The 23,795-nt window shown below is 35.1% G+C and overlaps 1 protein-coding gene across 10 annotated transcripts in view; it reads left to right on the top strand.

Moving 5' to 3' along the window:
* The window catches only part of RABGAP1L (RAB GTPase activating protein 1 like), a 716,515-nt gene that overhangs the window by 165,388 nt on the left and 527,332 nt on the right, over positions 1 to 23,795 (top strand). For all 10 annotated transcript variants that reach the window (XM_074222075.1, XM_074222079.1, XM_074222077.1 and 7 more), the window contains 3 exons: positions 1,219 to 1,321; positions 5,891 to 6,057; positions 16,111 to 16,252. In XM_074222075.1, coding sequence (XP_074078176.1) covers positions 1,219 to 1,321; positions 5,891 to 6,057; positions 16,111 to 16,252 — 412 coding nt within the window. The remainder of the gene's footprint in view (positions 1 to 1,218; positions 1,322 to 5,890; positions 6,058 to 16,110; positions 16,253 to 23,795) is intronic.

A 23,795-nucleotide genomic window follows, 5' to 3' on the forward strand; every position in this document is an offset into this window, starting at 1 on the left:
TTGCTTAGCTGTGTGGCCTTGGGCAAGCCACTTAACCCCACTGCCTTGCAAGAAAAAAATAAAAAAAAATTATAAAAAATAAGAAAGTTTCACATAGCATTTTTTTTTAGGTTTTTGCAAAGCAAATGGGGGTTAAGTGGCTTGCCCAAGGCCACACAGCTAGGTAATTATTAAGTGTCTGAGGCCAGATTTGAACTCAGGTACTCCTGACTCCAGGGCCGGTGCTCTATCTATCCACTGCGCCACCTACCCGCCCTTACATAGCATTTTAAGATAGCATAATTATTATGTTTTGTTTAGATATTCTCTCTCATTTATTACATGAAATCTGGGCACATGGGGTTAAGAGACTTATTCAAGGTCCCACAACTAGTAAGTGTCTGAGACCAGATTTGAACTCAGAAAGATGAGTCTTCCTGACTCCAGGTCTGACCCCTCTACTCATTGTACCACCTATGAGCCTTGGCATATAATAGTCCAAAATCAAAGCTTATTAATTAGTCGATTGATCATCTTAAAATGATAATAGCACCGTATTTACACACACACACACACACATATATATATATATATATATATATATATATATATATATATATATATATATATATGGAACATCGATGTATATGAATTCTTTTGAACCAGTATGAGGTTAATCAATTGCTGCTGCAATTCCGTTTTTGCCATTCAACTCATTCATATAATTTACCTTTTTCAATGACATGAGTTCCTAATAACTTTGAAAAAATTAAGCTTTTGTATTTTTGGTGCCTTCAGGGAATCTACTGTTTAGAGGCTTATATGCCAAATATTTTTCTCCAGAAGAATTTTTCTTTTTCTTTTTTAATATTTTTTAATGTTATTTTGTTTTTTTTCTTAATTACATGCAAAGATAGTTTCCAACATTCATCTTTGTGTAAGTTTTTGAGTTCCACATTTTCCTACCTCTCTCCCTTCCCTTCCCCTTCCCCATACAGCAGGTATTCTGGTATAGGTTATACATGTACTATCATATTTACCATTTTCCTTAATAGTCATATTGGGAAAGAAGAATCAGAGCTAAAAGAAAAGAGAAGATTTTTTCTGAAGTAAAAGGTTTTATTGTCATATTCGCAAATCCAAAATTTTCATATATCTGGTTTTCTTAAAAACATTATAAATTCTAATTTTCTAAAGAGATTCCAAATAATATTTGCTTAAATATTTATGTATCTATAGGAATCCATGGGAAAGAGCTGTGATGGAAGAGCTTATATTATTACTGGAATGTGGAACCCCAACACGCCTACATTCTTGGCACTTAATGAAGAAACTCCTAAAGGTGAATTTTCTTAAAAGTGTTCATTGTTTGGCTCAAGATATTACTTTATGAAAATATTACTGTAATGAAATTCTTATAAATTTCATTTTGGTTATTGGTAATGGTGGTAACTTTAAGGATGCAAAAGTAGTTGTTCTTGCTTAAAACTGTGTTAACACTTCTTTGTGTCAAATACTAATTAAGGGTATACACTGGGGATAAAGAGAGAAAAGGTAAACATTTTTGTTTCTTGAGTAGTTTTACCTTCAATTTTGAACTGATTAGAGATAGACACACAGGGTATAGAGGACAGACACTATGTATACCTTTAAGTAAATACAAATTTATTTCAAAAGTAACTTAGTTCTAGGGTGGGAATCAGAAGACTTCTTAGGAAAGGCACCTGAAAATGGTGAGGATGGGAGGAAGCTCAGGATTCTAACACTGTGAAGAAAATGAGCATTCCAGACATTTGATAGCCTGTCCAGAGGTCCAGAAGGGACTTTCTAATCAGTTTGGGAAAATTAGTGGACAATCTAGCTGGCATCTAAAGCCATGGAAAGGAACTTAACAGGGAATGGGTCTTCAAAGAACTTCCAGAATGTCAAAGAATGGGCGTAGATGTTTGTACTTTTGTATCTTTACTTTGGAGACAGTAGATTTTGAGCAGGGGAATAACAAGGTCAAGCTAATGTTTGAAGAATTACATAATGACTGGATTAGAGAAAGGAGGAAATGAAAGCAAGGGTACTAAGATGGCTGACTCTTACTGAGACAGACCTGACAAGGACCTGAATTGGCATATTGTCAGTATATTTAGAAAGAAGCAGGATGTGAGGGGATTATGGAGGTAGAATTGCTCTGAGGTATTGGAAAAAGTTAAGGACCACTTTGAGAATGTGAACCTGGGAGATGGGAAAGATGGTTGTTAATGAAAATGTGGACATTGGATGAAGAAAGAAATTTTTCTGAGGGAAAAAAATGAGTTTGAAAGTTTGAGTTTCAAGTTACGTTCTGAGCTGAAAATTAAGATTGAATGCCTCTGCTTAAATATGATGATTAAACCATTGAAAGCTAATCAAGTTATTTAAAGAGTCTATTGGGCAAGAAGAAGACTAAGGACTGAGAGTAGGGGACACCTGTGATTCATGGGTGAGAAGTGAATAGTAAAACAAGGTAGATTGGTAGATTGAGGAATGGTCAGATATGAATGAGTGGATAGATGTAGATCCCCTTCATTTCAGACATAATTTTTCTGGAGTGTAAGTTCATCTTAGCCAGTTCACAATTAATCAATAAACATTTATTAAGCTACCCTACCAGTATAGTTTTATTCTTTCTCCCTACTTCTCAACTCTTTTTTCTGATTTATCTTATAACATTCCTTATGCTTTAGAAGGCCCCCAGCCCTGTATTACCTATATCAGTCTGCTTCCTCCTTGCCTGTTTACTGACCACTGAACAGTGCAGAGCAAATCATGGAACCTTAGTTACTGTATTCACTATAAATTAGTGTCATCTTAATTCCAACTGTTTCCTGACTGTAGCATTGCAATTCTTTTCTTTTTCCTTGATCCTTAAACATAATCAGTTCACCTTCTTGCTTAAAAAGTCTCCCTTTACTTGACCTCCATCATCCCTTTGAGTTATTATGCTATATTTCTTGTCCCATTTCAGCCAACTCCTAGAAAAAGCTGTTGATGCTCATTACTTCCAATTTCTTTCCACTCATTTCTCAATACTTTGCAGTTTGGCTCTTAGCTTTGTCACTGATGTGAGATTGCTCCCTTTAAAGCCCAATCATTAGCTTAACAAATGTTAAGTATCTTTTTCTCAGTCCCAGTTTTTCTTGACCACAGTTAAATACTTTCTCCTCTCTGTGTTTTTGATATTGGTCTTTCTTGGCTATTCTTCTGTGTCTGGATGTTCATCTCTCAGTTTGCTCCGCTAGATTGTCATTTATTTCTTACTCCTAATTGTACTCCAGGGCTATTTCTTAACTTTTTTTTTCTATATATGCTCTTTCTGAATGACTTCATAAACTCCTATGGATTTAAATAGAATTTCTCTGCAGATATAGATCATAATCTGACAAAAGAGTTGGGGATCATGATCTGACAAAGGAGTTGGAGTAGTAGTTAGGAGAAGAAGTAGTTAGAAGAGGGGCAGCTAGGTGGCATAGTGGATAAAGCACCAGCCTTGGAGTCAGGAGTACCTGGGTTCAAATCCAGTCTCAGACACTTAATAATTGCCTAGCTGTATGGCCTTGGGCAAGCCACTTAACCTCATTTGCCTTGCAAAAACCTTGAGAGAGAGAGAGAGAGAGAGAGAGAGAGAGAGAGAGAGAGAGAACTAGAAGAGAGGAATCTGAGGGAACCTTAGGGAAAAAGGCAGAGAATGTGGACAGTAGAATCAAATTTAACAGAGAGGTCAAGAAAGATAAGAACTGAGAAATGAGCATCATATCTAGCAATTATGATATCACTGATAACTTGAGAGAGAAGTTTTAGTTGGGTGATAAGGTCACCCAATTGCAGACAATTGAGGAGGAAGAGGAGTAGGTGAGGAGCCAGTGAATTTAGACAACTTTTTCAAGGATTTTCAGAGAAAAGGAGGATAATTGGAGGGATAGTAGGGTTAAGTGAAGAATTTTTTTTAAGGATAAAGGAAATTTGAACGTGACTGGAAGGTGGAAGAGAAGAAGCTGGTGGGTCCTCTTCCCTTCTTCGTTTCTTTGTGTATTTTTAATATCTGAACCTCCATAGACCTCATTAAACTACTACTACATTTTTCCCTCATCAGGATCACGTCTTTTTTTCCTCTTGTTTTCAATCTTGATTATTTCCAAACTTTCTTGTTTACCCCTTTAGAATTTTAGATCATGGGATGTTGACCACCTTTCCCCTGAACTCTTTGAAATCTGGCTTTGCCAAATCTATTTTGTGTATCAAACTGATCTTTTATTAAATGCATTCTCTGTGTCAAATTTTCAGCTGGATTGTCCATTTGCTGCCAAGGTTTCTAAATCTCTGTGCTGCTTAGTTTTTATGCTTAATGGATAGAGTCCTGAGTCTCTTGTGAGAGCTCTTATTATTTTTAGCATTATAATTCTTAGCATTGTAAGTGGAAGAACAGGTCTTGAGTTAGAAAGGTTAATTTGCAGAATGCTGCATCAGGCCCAGGTGGGAAATGAGGAGGATTTCAACCCAAATTGTGATATTATAGCTCTAGCAGCAAGAGACCTTGAAGAGTTGTGATATAATTAAATTTCTTTTCAATTGCACTAGTAGTCTTTGAAAAAACAGAACTGAACTTATGATCAGTTGTCATAAGGATTGGTCACTGGTACACATTCAGTCCCTTAATTCAGACATTACTTTAATTTGTGCAAATTTTGCTTATTTGGTAAGGGATTCCCTTTCACATTAGGAATAGAATAAATTCTTGGCAAATGTAAATTCTTTCATCTGTAATAAAAGAAAAGAAAGTATGGAACATACCTTCCCTTCCTCCTCCCAATGGACCTGCATAGGTAAGAAAGTGTTGAGATTTTCTTTTGAAATTTAAAGTACATTAGAATTAGTTCAGTGAAATTACAGAACCCAAACATTTTTGTGCTTTTATGAAGACTGTTCTTGTATCAGGGTTTTGCATTTTAATATGAATCACAATTTTTTTTAATGATGAAAAAGAAAAGAAACACTTTCTTTTCTAATGGCCAGTCTATGGTACTTACTTGGGTAAGAAGAAAAAAGCTTTTTGTGACTCTTGATTAATTATGCAAAATTACATTTTATTTCCTTAGTCATTTTAGTAATAGAAAGCTAATTAGGTTTCCTTTAACATTTTAAAAATTCTGAAATAGTACTTCATCATCCTTTATCTTCCTGCTTTGTGTGTTGAATTCTTACAACTTTCTGGCTAAGGGAAGAGATTGTAAATATTACTAAGACTTCTTAAATGAAGAAAATATTACTAAGACTTCTTAAATGAAGAAAATAAAACTTAGAGAAATTGAGTAATTTATCTAGGGTCAAACATTGGTATGACTATGCCAGAGACAGAATATAGGGATCCTGTCTGTTTGGCACCTTCACTTTTGGGGGGGAGGGGATGTTGTGGGTGAAAAATCTCACATTTTCTGGTGTAAAAAATGATTTTTTTTGGTCTCATTTGACAAAATTAAACCTTTTTTTCCCACTTATTTTTACAAATTTCTCTTGCAAGAATGTTCAGAAATAAAGTGCTATCAGGGGAAAATATGGCATGAATGTAGGGTATATAGTATCTTATAACTATCTTTGATATTTAATCATATATTATTTTGTTGCCTGTTTCCTCCAAAGCTATTGTCTCCCTTCATAAATTGTAAGTTCATTGAAGATAAAAACTTCTTTTTAAAACTTTGTTTGTATCTCTCATCATTCTAGGCACCAAAAATTCAATAAGTAAGTGTTGAGTCCTATTAAGTACATTTTTCTTACTTTGGGCTATATACTGCATTATACTGTGATCTACTGTTTTGTGTATTGAGATGTTCAAAGTTTAGTGACATGATTTGTGACCATGGATCCCATTTTTTAACTCTAGATAAAAGGGTGTTCATGACTGTTGCTGTGGATATGGTCGTTACCGAGGTGGTAGAACCAGTTCGTTTCTTGCTAGAGACTTTGGTGCGTGTGTACCCAGCCAATGAACGCTTCTGGTACTTCAGCAGAAAAACTTTCACTGAGACTTTTTTTATGAAGCTCAAACAGGTAGGATCATTTTTTTTTAACCAAGGAAAATTTATTTTCTGTGCAGTTTTTCTGCAGTTTTGTTTGAATCCTCATGGTCAAGTAAGGAATACTGGTAATCATGAATGAATTTGAATCATTTAAAAGTGTCAGTATAGTATTTGGAACTTAGGCTTAGGTGTGCACAATTATCACTTATTAGTTTGTTCTTTTAGGGATGTGATAATGAACACCTGAAGGTATTATTATTATTACTCTTATTACTTCTGCCCTTGACTCCTCACAAGTAAAGGAAAGGGAAGCCTAAGAAGAGAAGGGGAAGGAATAGGTATTTTTTTGTCTACAATGTTCTAAGCACTTTATAATTATCTCATTTGATCCTTACAACAACCCTGAAAGGTAAGTGCAAGTAACTTACCTATAGTCACACAACTAGGAAACCATGCTTGAATAGAAGTCAGAATTGAACTCAGATCCTGCACTGCACCACTTAAGTCCCAGAAGGACACCCACATGATCAAAATTAAGTAGCTTTAAGGGACATTAGTCAATAGTATGCATGAGGAGTATTTACAGTTTACAGTGTGGCATTAAAAGTCCCTTAAAGGGGCAGCTAGGTGGTGCAGTGGATAGAACACCCGGCCCTGGAGTCAGGAGTACCTGAGTTCAAATCCGGCCTCAGACACTTAATAATTACCTAGCTGTGTAGCCTTGAGCAAGCCACTTAACCCCATTGCCTTGCAAAAATCTTAAAAAGAAAAAAAAGTCCCTTAAAAAAAGAATAGTGTCTTATTCTTAGTGGGAAGACTACCTTTTTTGAGTTTTTTTTTTCCTTATTAGCTTTCAGAAAGATTGGAGATTGAGTGTTATTCAGTAGAGGAAACTTGTGACCTTTTAGTAAAGGATAGAAAAAGACATAATCCACCTAAATTGAAATTCCTTATAAGCTGTTGCTGGCACTCCCACGCTCCCATGTTTAAAAATGATAGTTACTTCAACCTACGAGAAGAGGCTGAATATAGTGTGGCACAAGAAAATACCAACAGAGTGAACAAGTGGTGGAAATTAACCACCAATTTTAATATTAAAAATGATCTTTAACCTGACTCAATTAAACCTAATTTTCTAGATGCTTTATTTGAAATATTCCTGTTTTTTCCCAAAATTATTAGAATTGTGATATGACTCAGCTTTTCTTACTGCTTCCACTACATCCCACAGGATATTCTAATGAGGACTGGGAATGCAATGTTTAGCCCTGGAGTGTGTTCAGGGTGTCTCTTAGAACTTGGATTTCAGTTCTTTTTTTTTTTTAATTGAAAACTCAATTGTTTGACCAACAAAACCTCCTTCTGTCTGGACAGACAGAAGTTTTGTTCCAAGGTGATATAAATATAAGCAGAAAGAATACTAGTGCCTAACCTCAAGGTGTTTACAATCTAATGGGGAAGACAGCACATAAAAAGGAGCTGAAAAACAGAGGTCAGGAAGAAGGTGATAAGTGTAGAGGGCAGGGAGTACTGCCTGGAAAGGAATAAAGCCATGGCTAGCTTGGGCATCCTCCTTTCCAAACAGTCTGAAGGAGAGACTGCAGGGGTAGATTCTTGTCCAGCGATCGAGCAAGCTTCTTTCTATATTGAAGAGGTTTCTGTGCTATTTTAGACAAAGGCTAGGCAGTTGCCTGTATGACCAGAGAAGCCTGTATTCATCTAGAGTGGTTATTTTATATAACATTTTTAAGGTTTGCAAAGTGGCTTGTATATTATTTTATCCTCACAGCAATACTGTCAGGTTGTCCTGATTTTACATGTGAGGTAACTGAGTCTGAAAGAGGTTAAGTGATTTCCTAGATACCTATAGCTACTAAATGTCGGAGACAGGGTTTAAACTTGTTTTTCTGATGCTAGATCCAATCCTTTTATCCATCTGCCTTGGTGCCTGTGCTTAAAAAATTGCTCAGAGATGTATGAATCCCTCCTGCTAGTTTCCTGAAAAAGATACTTGGCTATAATAATTTACCTGACCTTTTGTGTAGATTTTATATAAAAGATTTTTGCTATGGAATTTTGTGTTCTTATTTTAGTTAAAGCATCTAATGATTAGGGACATCTGCCCCATGTTAGTAATTCAGCATGTTTAAATATTACATGAAAGGGTCATCTGTGAATCAAAGGGATTAAATTTGAAAGTGTTCAACTATGCTAAATATACAGTCTGGTTCAAATGAATCTCAAATGTAAGATGATGGCTTCTAGCTTGAATGGTTTAATGTTGATTATTCATCTTGCTCATTAGATATTAAAGTATAAAGGAAATCCTTTGGAAAAATTTAAAAGCAATTTTGATGACCATCTCACTTAAGAACCTAAATCATGGGAAGTGCTTCATTCTATTGAACACGAATAATTCATTTTTGGAGAGGTCATTGCTGGTTTTTGTTGGAAGCTATAAATAAGAAAATCTTTCTAAAAATATACTCTTGGTGTGAGTTTGCATGCATTTATGGTTAAGATAAATCACAATGGAAATTCCTTTGCTGGCCTTTTTATTTTCCATAATTTTTCTATTGATGAATACTGGAAACATAGTATATTCTTGGTTGGATGTCACAAAGTTTTAGGTTTGCTTGTTTGAAAAAAATTATTTGAGAGTAATGATCTATAAATTGGAACCTTTGGTGAGACCCCAAGGAACTTGTGATAAACTCATTGGGAAGATGGGTCACAGTCCACCCTCCCAATGATAGCCAATCCTAGTCTTGTCCCTAATACTTTTGTATTCTTCTTCATCCATTGTTACCTAGTACTCTCCCTTTTTGCCCTATCCCAAGGGCTGTTCAAACTTCCAACTATTTACCTTTCATACAATATGTTGATCTATTAAGGTGTGTTTTAGAGTTGAGAGGGATCTGAAAGATCATCTAACTGAACACTCATTTTACAGTTAAAACTGAAGTCTGGAGAGATGGAATGACTGATCCATGATCACACAGAGATGGTCCATAACCAAGCTAGGACTTGGACAGAATTCCCCTACATTCAACACTTTTTCCATTTCACCAAGATAGCTTATCTTCCCATAAGACAGTCTTTTTTTTTTTTTTTTTGAGGTTTTTGCAAGGCAAATGGGGTTAAGCGGCTTGCCCAAGGCCACACAGCTAGGTAATTATTAAGTGTCTGAGACCGGATTTGAACCCAGGTACTCCTGACTCCAAGGCCAGTGCTTTATCCACTATGCCACCTAGCCGCCCCATGACAGTCTTTCAAAGAAAAAAATACTCTCCATGAAGCAACTGAAGCAACTGTGATGAGTATTCTGCATTCCTTGGAGTCTCTGGGACCTTTGCTCACCCTTCATTCTCTTATAGGGTCTCTGTTATCCACTTCTCTGGATACTCTGGGTTTGTAATACTGAACACAATTCCCTAGATTTCTCTCTCCTTTTCCCTTTTCTTCTGAAATGCATTCTACTTTAGTGGAGCAATAAGAAGACTATTAATCTAGATCTGCCCCATTCCCCTTCCTCCTATTTGTGCTCCAAAATGGATATGGAGACTTCTTTTCCCTACTACTAGTTTTCTTAATCTCCCATTTGCTTTCCTTTCTCCTATTCTGAATTCCAACCCTGTTCCAGAACCCCTACTCAAGAATGGTAAATTTTACTAGATGTTCTACATTATCGGCTTTGCCATCCCTTCATATTTGACAGCTAAGTAGCTCAGTGACTGGAATGCTGGGCTTGGAATGAGGTGGACCTGAGTTCAAATGTAGCCTTAGACTTTTATATCTTTGTGGCCCTGGGCAAGTCAGTTAACCTCTACCTTAGTTTCTTTATCTATAGAATGGAGATGATAATAACATCTACCACCCCCAACCACCCCTGCCTGGGTTGTTGCAAGGATCAAACAAGATATTTGTAAAGTGACTTGTAAACTTTAAAGTAAAATATAAACGCAAAATATCCTCCTCCTTTTCTTCTTCGTTATCTACTTTTGGTTCCCCCCTCTCTCTGGGGATGGTACTTTTAACTTCCTTTCACATCCTGGTAACTATCTTTGCTTTTTATGGAGGTGAGAAAGTGACAACTGAATCTTGGTGCTTTTTGGGGGGTGCAGTTTGCAAGGCAATGGGGTAAAGTGACTTGCCCAAGGTCACACAGCTAGGTAATTATTAAGTGTCTGAGGTCAGATTTGAACTCAGGTACTCCTGATTCCAGGGCCGATGCTCTATCCCCTGTGCCACCTAAGTGCCTCACAACTGAGTCTTAAAGGCAAAATTGACCTACTTTGTTTTTTTGGTAATTCTGACCCTATTGATGAGTCAGAGTTATTGTGAGCATTTATCAGAGCAACAAATTCTTGACTTGCAACAAACAGGACACAAATGTATTGATTAGTCTATTTTTAATTGTCTCCATTCATATTTGGTGACCTACTCAGGTAGGGTTGAAGCCAAAGCCTGGCCCCTGGGATTAGGTATGCCTTCCTGATAGTGCAGTCAGACATATTTTGACCATTTGGTAATATGTACATAGGTAGTAAGAACTGAATACCTTTTTCTTCCCTATGATTAGGCAATGTCAGATACAATTTGAAAAATAAACCTTTTTTTAATTTGGTTATACTAAGTGTAGACTTAAATTTTTTCTGTTTTATAGTAAATACAACATAATTTCATAATAACTAAAAGAAAAAGTGAAAGTTTAAAAATGCTATGCTGTGACAAATGGGTTTTTGCTTTGGTTTTCTAAACAAATGAGTTTTTTTCTAATAGAGCCGAAGATCCCAAGAATAGGATTCCTATGACAAATACTCATTACTTTAGATTATAGTGGTACTAGATATAGCCCCATCGAATATAACTTTGTGAGCACTGATTTGGTGAACTATTTTTTACTGAAAATACATTCTTTCTATAGAGTGTTATGAGAAGTTCTGTGTTGAGATGCTGACAATGAACTGTCTGAAATATGACTTTCTATGATAATCTAGTTATGTAGCAATAATCTGATATTACATTGGTGGTCTTTAGTATGTAAGGCATTAAATGCAAATTAAGGTTGTACCATGTGTATATTTTAATTACTGTATATTGTAATGGTAAGTGACATAGTAGCCAGACTGTTGAAATTGGGGTTAGAACTGATGGGTTAAGATCTTGTCTTAGACATTTAGTAGCTATGTGACCTTAGGTAAGTCACTCAGCCACTTCAAGCTTCATATTCCTCATCTATGAAAGGAGAATTATAATAACACTTAATCTTTCTGGGTTGTTAGGAAAATCAATACAAAACCACAAACATTAAATATGACAAAAATGCTATTTATAATAATAATGATAGCAATATTATTATTTTTATTATATACTTTTGGTAGCAGAGTTTATTTTAGACCCCAGGTCTTCAGTGTCCTTTGGTTACTTTTTTTTTTAACATTCTTTATTCTTTTCCCAGAGCAGTGTTTGCTAGTCATATTGTCAATATTGTAATTTGCTTCCTACAAAGATCTTCAGAATGATATATTCCTTTGGCAAAAATGGAAACACTTGTAGTAGAATAAAAATAAATAGAAAATGATTAATGGTAAGAAGTAATAGATGATATCTCTGAATTGATTTTGTTAAAAAATAATTATAGTAATGTGATATTTTCTACATATTAATTGTACATATATATGTCTATGTATATTGCATATAAGATATGACTTGAATTAGGAAATTTGGCCTTCAAACTTAGTTGCACCCTTTATGAGCTGTGTGACTTGTAGTATACCATATGCTGTTGTCATGTCTGTCAAACCAGAGTTGAGGAGTCGGTTAGATTTAGGTCTCTTGTGAAGACAAAGTAGCCTGTGTCATAGTATGACAGATAGCTGACTGAATGAACAATTCTGAATTGGAATATTTGGAAAATTCCAATTTTTTTTAAAAAGAAGCCCCACTTTTTCCCTATTTTGCAATGGACTTTAAAAAATCATACCATATTTTTCAAAAGCTCGATAAGTATTCCTTTTGCGAAGTTATACAAGAGAACCTTTAAAAAACTCACAAAGTGCTTTTAATCCTTTAATGTAAGGATCTTTTTTAAAAAAAATTTCATCTTGTAGAACAATTTGTCAAATTGGAGTGACTAAACTGTTTATAAGGATCTGGTGGGCCTCATATTGAATTAATTTTTAAAATGTAATGCTATGTATGTTTTATTGTATTTTTTATTTATTTTATTAAATAGTTCCCAAGTTATTTTAATCTGGTTCAGGCTATACCTCAGGAGTAATTGTGGACTATATTTGACATCTCAGTTGTAGAGTAACAATAAAAAAAAAACAGAAAATGAACTAGTGTCTAAAAAAGAAATACGATAAGCTATGCACTTTAGCAAGGCTTATGTTCAGAGAAGCTTTAATGTTGAAGCATATCCTAAAGCATATCCTAAAGGTCTCTGGCATCCAAATTTCAAGAAAAGAAAATAAACTTGTAACAAAGTTTTTTGTTTTTGTTTTTAATTTATTTTGCAAAGATGTGTTATTGATTTTGACCTGAGAATATATGCTGACTACATCTATAGGTTTAGGGAATCAATGTGATTATATGGAATTATTTCTAGAAAATTTGTTTTACAGGATAAATTTAAATTCTAGCTATTTGTGTAGTTAAATTTTTGAGATGTTACATTTATTTTAAAATTAAAAATTATGCATTGTGTTATAATGATGGAAATAGCATTTTTGATTTGGTCCCTCTCTACAGAAGTAGATTATTATTTTTCTTTCTTTTTCTTTTTTTGCCTAACTTTATAGAAAGATCCCAGATGACAACCAACTTATTTCAAAATATGATTAGAAACATGGAGAACTCAATTCTGCTTATGAGTTCTATACTCTATGATGTTGCTTTTCAGAAACTATTGTTTTACCATTAGGAAACTATTGAGTATAATACAATAAGTTAAATAATTTAAATTTTTTTGACGAATATTAAATTTAAAGATTTTAGTTTAAAAAATGGCTCACAGGGAGGCTAGATGGTGCAGTGGATAGAGCACCGGCTCTGGAGTCAGGAGTACCTAAGTTCAAATCTGGCCTCAGAGACTTAATAATTACCTTAGCTGTGTGACCTTGAGCAAGCCACTTAACCCCATTGCCTTGCAAAAACCTAAAAACAAACAAAAAAAAATGACTTACTTATGGCTATAACTGAATCAGCAGTATTTTGAGCAATGAAATGCTGTCCTGGGGGTGATTCTTTCATTTTTGCTTATTTTGGGACAATCTGATGATGCACTCTCAAAGACAATTTGATTTTTTTAATAGCTCCCTAAAGAATTAAGATCATGGGATTTAGAGGTGTTAAAAAACCTGAAGTTATCCGTAGTAAAGGAAAAAGTGCCTTGCAACACAGTTCTGTAGCAATCATCTTCAGTATGATTGATGGCATTAGTAACTTAATTTGGAAGTCAACTGTTCATATTAAGAAAGTTGGTACATTTCCAGTGCTGATCAACAGTCTTCAAGATAAAGAACATTTTATTATTAGTACTGCTCAGATGTTCCAGTGTTGAAATTCTGGGAGAAAATAATAGAATTTGAGCTTTTGTAGATTTCACCAAACAAATCTGAGTCAGTTAAATATAATGCCTACATTGGACAAGGCACTGAGTTAGGAACTGAAATACAGATATAAAGAATGCTATAATCTCTGCTGTGTAGGAATTTATATTCCATAGGGCAGGAGGGCTAATATGGCATTTACATCGATAAATATGTTGTGATGAGGGCAGATGGAGAAAACACTTTTGAACTTAAGGGTTTAGGAAAAGCTTTATGGTGGAAATGTCCATGGAGTTGAGCCTTTGAAAGAAGAGAGGAGGATTCTAAAATATGTAGATGAGCAGAGAGCCTATTCTAAGGATGGAGGATGTTGAGAAAGAGTATTGAACTTGAGCAATAACTGGTAATCCATTTTACTTAGAGCAGGTAGAAGGGAAGGAATTAGACCTAAAAAGTAGGTCACCAGATAAAAGAGAACCAGAATAGAGACTGGAATCAGGGAAAGATCAATTCAGTTTTGAACTTTTCGCCTTTGAGGCCCTCAGAGGAATGAATAGCCAACTAGAGAATTTAGCAGACAGCTGGAAATGTGGGGCTAGAACTCAAGAGGGATTAGAGTGGAATATATAGATTTGGGAGCTATCTGTTAAAAGTATAATAATTGAACCTATACATATGGGTAAGACTGCCAAGGGACAGATTGTAGAGAGAAGAGAAAAGAGTCTTGGGAAAAAGAACCTTGAGGGATACTCACATTTAAGGGGCCAGATAATGATGGTGAATCATTACTAAAGACCAAGGAAAAACCTTTCATATAGGAGAACCATGAAAGATCAGGGTCATGTAAACTCAGAAATGAAGGTATATTCAGAAGAAGGGAATATTGTAGTTACTTTGAATACTGCAAAAAGATCAGGGTTCATGAGGAATGAGATAAATCCTATTTAGTTTATTATTAAATGAGATTTAGTTGAAAAGTATGAGGGTCAGGGATGGAGGATGCCAAATCAAAGGAGTTTATAGATGAATGAGTATTAAGAAAGTTTCAAGTGTAGGTTGCACCTTTAGGCATTTGGCAGGGGAGCATTAGGTTTAGGACAATCACCTGAGTGAATGATGAAGTGTAGGGAAGGAACTTTAAGGATAGGTCAGACCTGAGAGCATGTATATAGGTAGGCAGTCAATAACTAGCCAAAAGACTGTTGGGGCAAGTTCCTAGAGTAGGGGATCTCTGTGAATAAAGTGGACTATGGGAGAATAAAGATAGATCAGGATTAAGAGAAGTTTTGACATATGAGGGAGAAGATGAAGAAGCCTAAATTTCATCTGAGTAAGAGAAGTATAAATTGAGGGACCTGAGAAGAGCAATTATAGTTTGGAACAGTTGCTGTAGATAGGATGGGCTGTCATGAAGAGGTTGGATTATTAGCCTTGCTATGTTTCTGACTGCAGACCTGAGCTAGGAATTTAAGCTTAATGGGCAGTCTGTTAGTGGCAGTCAGAATGGGTTAGAGAGTATGCATGCTTTTAATGTGTGAATTGGCCCCTTTGGTCTCTGTGGGCCCTCCTGCCTCTCAGGTTCTGTGCTTTTGTGATGCTGGGGTCTTTCTAACTTGATCCTTTAGTGCAGGGGTTCTAAATATTTCTTTCTAAAATAGACTTCCTTGACAGTCTATTAAAACTATAGATTCCTCAGAATAATGGCTGTTGCCTAATCATGTAATTGAAGGAAATACTAAATTTCAGTCAGAGGTTAGTGAAAATAAAGATGGAATTTCCTTTTTTCTACTTCACTACTCTCTAGAAATCTGTATCTATGATCCCCTTGGGGGTGTGAACTCCAGGATAAGAACCCCTGTTGTGGTAAAGTCTTGGGTCGTGTTTCTACTGTGGTAAAATTAGGATGTTGAAGTAGATCATTTTTAATGGCCCTTTTGGTTCTAAGTCAGCTGGGTGACTTGATGGATGGAATGTTGGATTTAGTCAGAAGGATTAGTTCAAATCTGACCTCTGACCTTTTCTAGTTATGTGACCTATTGCAAGTCACTTAATCTCTTTCAGTTTCATTATCCTCATCCCTAAAATGGGCATCATCATCATCATCAAAATAATAATAATAATGCAATCTATCATCCATGACTGTTATGAGAATCAAATGAGAGAACACTTATGTGGTACTTTTCAAATCTTAAAGGACCATATAAATATTAGCTAATAATCATAGAAATAGAAATAATGATAATATTAAGAAAAGCATTCTATGATATTATGACAGATAAATTGAATCTTACCTAATGTCACTATAGCTATTAAGAGGCAGAACTAGCTTAATGCTGTCTTCAAATAATGCATTTTAAGAGGTAGATTTTTTTTTCTTCCAGTTATTGCAGTTTCTTGTCCTTAAACCAAATTGTATATTGAATACTCCTCTCTCCTCCTTATGATTAAGCTCTTTTGAATGAACTGTTGAGTGTATTTTTTTGTATTTGCTTGATGTTTCTAATATTAAGAAACATGATGTTTTTCAGTCTGAGGGTAGAGCCCATGCCAGTGCTGGGGATGCCATCTATGAAGTAGTGACTCTGCAGAGGGCATCTGAAAAGGAAGAACCCGTCACTCCAACCAGCACTGGGGGACCAATGTCATCCCAGGAAGATGAACCAGAAGAAGGTAGGAACCAAAGGATTCTGCTTCAGGAGCATGTGTAGGGGAGAGAGCTTGAGTTATCGTCTTTTTTCCCTTTGAGTTGTCCTAGGCTGGGATCCATTGGGTATCATCAGAGGTAGGAGCAAATCATTTCACTTCTCCGTAGCTCAGGACTTTGGGTTAGACTTGGCAGGTGTTTAAATATTTCAGGACATCATTTGGCCATTTTTGTTTGTTAAATTTCATTGAAAAAGTAGTTGAAGAGGGGACAGCTAGGTAACCAACCCAATGGATAAAGTACCAGCCCTGGAGTCAGGAGGACCTGAGTTCAAATGTGACCTCAGACATTTAATATTTAGCTGTGTGACCTTGGGCAAGTCACTATTATCTTGTAAAAACCAAAAGAAATAAGTAATTGAAATGACAGATAAAGTTTAGTTTGAACAATTCTCTGAAGTGTTTTTTTTAGAAATGACATATGTGTATCTTCACATTTGCTATGGCATAATTTTGATTTTCCTTGGTACTGATCTCAAAATCTTCACACCAGCATCACTGGCTACTTGCTTTTTATAGTTTGAAACATTTTGACAATCTTGGAGAAATGCCAGCATAGTCTTCCTTTCCATATAACCTTTGGTATGGTACCCTGTACTCTTTGAGGATTGCAATAATAGCTTTGAATCATTTTTTTTAGGTCAGGATTAAAATTATTTTCTTCACTATTAAATTTCTTTTCCTGACCTTATATATGGTCTTGTTTGGATAAAACATTTTAGGATTCTTGTGACATTTTTCTTTGTGAAGCTACTGCTTTATTTAGAATCTTTTTAACAAAATGGCCAGAAATTTGGAGTAAATTTTTATGTCAACTACAAATTCGCCATAAAATAAGCCTTAATAATTCAGTCAGTGGCACTAATTCTGTGTTCATTTTTTGTTGTTGTTTATGTTTTCTATGTTGAGCCTGGGTGCTGTGGAACATTTGAATTTGATTAAAAGCAAGGCAATGAAGAATCCTACTATGATTACTTTATGTGTAGAAAACAGTTAAATATTTTTATGTGTGTATATATAAAAATGCACATATACATACAAATATATGTATATCATATAATAGAGGTATCAGTCATTAAACATTTTTAAAGTATTTGTTAATATACCAAAATATTGCTAAGCATTGGAGATACAAAAGAAAGGCAAAAAAACCCCTTAACTCTGAAGGGCTCACAGTCTGTGTCTTAAATACCTTATTTGAGGCTTTTGTCATAAGATATAATCTTTACTCATTCTCTTTCTCCCTCTTCACTCCCTCTCCTTTCCTTCTCTCTCCCATTCCCTTTTCTCCATGTCTTTCTTTTTCTTCCCCTTCCCTTCTATTTTTCCTTCTGGTCATTAATAGGAAATAGCTATTGCTATTTTCAATGAACTCATTAGAAAATATGAATGTCACCCTCTTGACATGATTCTGAGTAATATTAAAAAACAATTCAAGATTGTCAACTAAAGAATTTCAAAAGCAAAAAAGAAAATAGTAATTTTAGCCTAATGGAAGCTTTAGTACTTTAATTAAAAATAATTCAAAATATTTCCTCTGGCATTTTTTCTCTTTATTTCTTGAGTGTGGATTCAGTGGAAATTAGACTTTAAAATTATTTTTCCTACTGATTATTCAAGGGCCAAATTTTCTACTTTACAAATTATCTTTGTCTTTTTTCTTCTTATATAATTAGACTTTTGACCATTTCAGTACATGCTCAAAAATTTATTTATTTATTTATTTAAGGCAATGGGGTTAAAGTGACTTGATCAAGGTCACACAGCTAGACAATTATTAAATGTCTGAGGTTGGATTTGAACTCAGGTCCCCCTGAGTCCAGGCCAGGGCCAGTGCTCTATCTGCTGTGCCACCTAGCTGCCCCTATTTCAGTACTTGGAATAAAGAAGAGAGAAAACGTGATTGGTTTTTTTTTTTTTTTTTTTTAGCTAGCAAAAAATATGGTGGGGAGATTACCATTCTTTATTTCACTTTCTTTTATGGAAGTATGTATTTTAACAGGATAATGTGAATTGTCATCACCAAAGTGCTCATCACCAATAGGTTATTTTAAAAACATTTGAACCATGAGAAATTTCTTATCAGAGCTATAGATAGAAGAAGAGGTCGTGACCAATCAAAGATAGAGGAGATCAAAGAAGATTAAAATGACAACTTTTGATTACATAAAATGAAAACATTGTTTGCACAGATAAATTCACTGTAACTAAAATTAGAAGAGTAACAGTTAATTGGGAAAAAGTTGTGTCACAAGTTACTAGGATAAAAGTTTCATTTTCAAGATCAGTATTTAATTCCTGAAGATGGACACAAATGATGATGATGATGATCACTGCTCACAATTGCTTAGTATTATGTGCTCTCTTTTGATCCTCCCAATAACCTATGGCATAGGATTTATTATTAATATCCTCATTTTATTGGGACAGCTTGGTGATGCAGTGGATAGTATGCTGGGCCTGGGATTAGGAGGACTCATTTTCCTGAATTCAAATCTGGCCTCAGGCACTTACTTGCTGTGTGATCTAGGGCAAGTCACTTCAGCCTATGTGCCTCAGTTTCCTTATCTGTAAAATGAACTGGAGAAGGAAACAGCATACTACTCCAGTATCTTTGCAAAGAAAATCCCAAGTGGGGTCACAAAGAGTCAGACATGACTAAGCAACAATAATAACCATCACCTCATTTTAATAATAAAGAAACTTAAAGAAAATAGAGGTGCTTTTCTCAGGATTACACAGCTAGCAAAATGTCTCAGGTAAGATTTGAACCTCCATCAATTCAAATCCCCACTTTATTCATGATTCTGTACTGTCTCTTTAAAACCATTTTCTGAATGTTTGCCGTTTCTTTTAGTTGATAATTAATTAAAGCTGATTATAAAAGACTGACAGAAGCTTGTTTTTGTAGCAGTTGGATACATGTTGAAAGGTGTCATCCATACCTCAGAATAATTAATGTGATATAAATCAGTAAATTTACTTTGTTTAATATTTTTTGCTTGATAAATGATCTTAATGCTCTTGAAGTTGATCTTTGTTGACAAAGAATTTCAAATAGTGATGATGGATGTTCAAGAAAATAACAATAACTGTTAATAACATCTACTTCATATAGTACCTACTCTGTGCCTATCACTGACCTGAGAACTTTACAAATATTATCTCATTTAATCCTTACAACAACTTTGGGACCTAGGTGCTATTTTTCTCTTTTTACAGTTGAGGAAACTGAGTCAGACAGGGGTGCTGTACCTTGGCCAAGATCACTAAGTCAGTAAAAGTCTGAGAACACTTTCAAGCTCCAGTCCTCCTGTTTCCAGGTCCAGAGCTCCATCCACTGTATTACCTAGTTGCCGAGATTATATGCCAGAGAACATAAACTGTACAAACTGTTTTTGATGGAGTAAATCTCCCTTTCCCTTGTTTTTTTCCCTTTTATTGTGCAAAATTTCTCTTTTCTCTTTAATTGTATAAAATATTTGTGTCCTCGAATGTTTATTGAAAATGAATTTCTTTTTGAGGGCAAAGGAGAAATGGCTTTCTGAAAAAAATGTTTTAGACATTGAAAGCTTTTTCCCCCCACATAATTTTGTTTGCTATGGTCCTCAGCCTTTGTAACAGACCATCTATTTTGTACTGGAGTTTTGTACTTTCTACTTTCTTCTCAAGAATCGTTTTGCTCCTCTGGAGTTAATAATAGTGTGACTTGTATGTAAAATATATTTTCACAAGGTAGACTTGGTGAAAAATTGATTTCCTGCCACATCAAGTTCTAGAACCCTTGTGATTTGGAAAACTTGTCCTGTAAGTAATTGATTTTTGAAAACCAGTTTTTAATGCTGAGTTTAATCCTGTGTCAAGAAAAATGTACTATAGGTCTATTTGGGGACCAGGATTATCCCATTGTTTTTTCCCAGCCTCCATGAAGCAGAGCAGGCTTTTTTCTCCTTTCTTGTCAAGGTCAGCTCTCTGCCCCTCTAGTGCTCTCTGCCCACTATGCCTCCCTCTGGTCCATGAGTAGGCTTTTCCCACTGCTTTTATTTTCCTTTTATTTCTCCATTCTCTTTGGTTCTCCCTCTTGACTTTGTTTTCAGAAGTGGGCTGTGGTCTGACTTGCTGACCTACGTCTGTGGAAGGAAGTCTATTTATGACAGGGCATCAGTGGGTCCAATTCTCTATTTTTCCAAGGCTAGGAAGGCTATATTCAGGCTGTACCTATGACTTGACTGCTCTCCACAGTTCAGTGTCCAGCAGGCCAAATCCTATTTTTGAGAGGCATTGAACACAGCCTCTTAATCTAGGGAGCTTGCAATTAACGGTTGGAAGTTCTGAATTGAGGACTTGGGGAGATGGGCTTTTGGGTTCACAGAATCAAAGTTTGATGGGACCTTTATAGCCCTTTTATATGCAGGGTAAGACTTAGACAGATACACAACCCGGAAGTGAGTAGAAGACATTTAAACAGTGAACTGCCTTTGATTCAACCTCCAACCAGTATTGGCATAACTAATATGCTGCGTTTGTCACATCTAAAAGATGCCAAACCATACTTTTTAGGAGTTTGATTTATGATCTTAAAAAAATCGAGAAAACTCCATTCTGAGTAAATGTGAACCAGGTTCATTTAAAAAAGCAAGAAGAATAGAATCAGACATTATATAAACTAGGATGTAATCACACTGTGGGTCAGCATAAGCCTTAAGATTAACATATAGAAAAAAAATAATTACCTTCCCCACTTCTCTTTTTCTGCTTCTTTCATGTCTCTTTTTTCCCCTAGTTTTTGCAAGGCAATAGGGTTAAATGACTTGCCCAAGATCATACAGCTAGGTCATTATTAAGTGTCTGAGGTGGATTTGAACTCAGTTCCTCCTGACTCCAGAGCCACCTAACTGCCCCTCCCCTTCACTTCTGTTTTAACTCTGTATCCCTAAAAAGATTTTGTAGTAACTTTAGTCTTTGGAGAATATCAAGGAAAAAGAAAAGACAATTTAAATTTCTAGAATTCATTTCAAATTGCTGAAAACAAGAATTTCTCATTCTGAAAATGCATGCAATCAACAGGAACAAGTAACCCAAAATGTCTGTTTTTCTGCAAATTTTTCTTCCATTCTTAACAACAGATTTTGGTTCTGTCACTACTCAAAATGTCAGCTTGTCTTTTGAAACTCTATTAGCCATCACCTATATGAAAGGTACAAAAATCACAGAGTAGTGCTTAAGAGTTTCTTTTCTTTTATAGATCAGCCTTTCATACATTTTCAATACATTTTATTATTAGTTCTATAATTGATGTTTCTGTCAACTCAGACATCAAAAGTCAGAGTCGGAGGTGGCATATAAATGTTTCCCTGCTGTGGGGGGAATCACAGCATTCTTTTATTTAATTATTTTTAACAATTTGCCTGTCAAAGCAAAAGTGGAAGTTCAAGTCATTCTAAATTGTCTTGCCTTGGTAACAGGTTCTCTTTAATTCAGCCTGTAATTTGCCTAAAAAGCGATCAAGATTTTAGTTGACTGATTTATCCTCGGTTTTCTAGGAGAGGTGAAATGGGTGAGGTTTTCTGTGCTCATTTTTCAAGTGACATTTATAAACTGGATATATCAGAAGGTAAAAAAATAGGACATAGAACCTGAAGACCATCCCAGCAAATATGGAGAATTATATATGTATTTGTGTGCTCCCAGATATCCTGAATTGTTTCCACTATTTAAACATAATTAAATGTTAAATGTTGTTCTATATGTAGCCTTAAATGAATTTTCTATTGTTGACCTCATGTATATATCTAGTCTTTTGGGACATATGTGGCAAGAGGAACTTCTTCAGTTGAACAACTAGATGTAGGTATCAAATGGTAGATGTATTTTTATTGAAGACAGATGGTTTGGTTATTGGCAAATTCCAGATTGATAAATTATTAGGTAACTGAAGCTTAGCTTTTTTTTCTCATAATTGATTTTTGTTCATTTTTTTCAATCATGCCTGACCCTTTGTAACCCTATTTGGGGTTTTCCTGAAAAAGATACTGGAGTGGTTTGCCATTTCCTTCTTCAGCTTATTTTATAGATGAGGAAACAAAGGCAAATAGGGTCAAGTGACTTGCTTAGGGTCACACAGCTAGTAAGTGTATCAGGTGGGATTTGAATTCAGGAAGAGGAGACTTCCTGACTCCAGGTCTAGTGCTTTTATCCATTGTGCTACTTAGCTACCTATAATTGGTTTAATTTGGAATTAATTAGAAATAGTAAAAATAATATTTTAGGAATGATTTTTCTTCAATTTAAATAGATTAAATTAATTTTATTATTCTATTATTCCTCCTCACATTTAATTATATTGCTAAAACACCAACTCCAAGTGAAATTATTTTATAGGTTATTTTCTTATGGTTTCCTAATCCACAGCACTGATTAGAACAAGTTGTCACTCACAAATAACCTTTCACTATAGTAACAGCTTTACTAATGACAGTTCTCTATTTGCAAATTAAAAAAAAAACCACTGAGAAAACCTATTAGGAAAAAAAAGGGAACTATAAGATCCCTGGTGGCTATCAGTGATGGCCATAGGATATTTCTTTGCCTACAAATTATCTTTTTATTTTGATTGATTTCAAATGTATGTTTCTAGATAATAGAGAGATGGTAATATATTGTTGTGGCTCCATTGCTTTCTTAAATTATCCATTTCTGTAAGTAAAAACAAGAATTTTAAAAATGTATATGGGGTAGGTAAGAAAAATGGAGGGGGAGAAAATTTTGCACCCCTTGAAAACAGGTGCTGTACCATTTTAATCATCTTTGTAAGGTGACAGTGTTTTTGTTTGGCACTGTTTCAATCGAAGTACTCATCTGTTGGAAAGACTTATCCAGCACAGTTTGGATTATCAGCCCTGAAACTGGCCAACACAAAAGTATTCATCCCATCCCTCAGCCTGTACTTGTGTGTGCTAAGTATAGCAGGAGAGGGGGTGAGATAAAAGAACCACAGAGTTCTTTTTGTGTAAGGTTTCACTTTTCTAATTTCACCTCCTATCCCTCCTGTCCTAGGGACCTGTTGTTTTGTTGAGTCTCCCTATGTGACTGCTCCTTGAGATGATTATGCAAGGATTTAACTTGTAGATGTTAACTTAAATTACATTTATCTTAGCTTCATGGACCTTAAAATGCTTCTTGCAGATAAATATTAAATAAGAGTGCTCTTTTTCTCTGGCCCTGTCCCTCCTATTTTTTCCCTCTCTCATCCCCTCTCTCCACTTCTTCCCTTCCCTCTTTCTCTTTTGATCCCTCTTTTCAGCCCCTTCCCCCTTCCTCTTTTTTCTCACTGCCTCTCTCTCTCTCTCTCTCTCTCTCTCTCTCTCTATATATATATATATATATATATATATGTATACACATACATACAAATTATTGTATATATATAAATATATACTTGCTTATATGATTATAATTTTTTGAAATTGACAAGTATGGTAGCAGTTAAAGTAGAGAATGTTAGAAAAAA

Source organism: Macrotis lagotis, chromosome 2 (genome assembly GCF_037893015.1).
Source record: "Macrotis lagotis isolate mMagLag1 chromosome 2, bilby.v1.9.chrom.fasta, whole genome shotgun sequence".
Taxonomy (NCBI): Eukaryota; Metazoa; Chordata; class Mammalia; order Peramelemorphia; family Peramelidae; genus Macrotis; species Macrotis lagotis.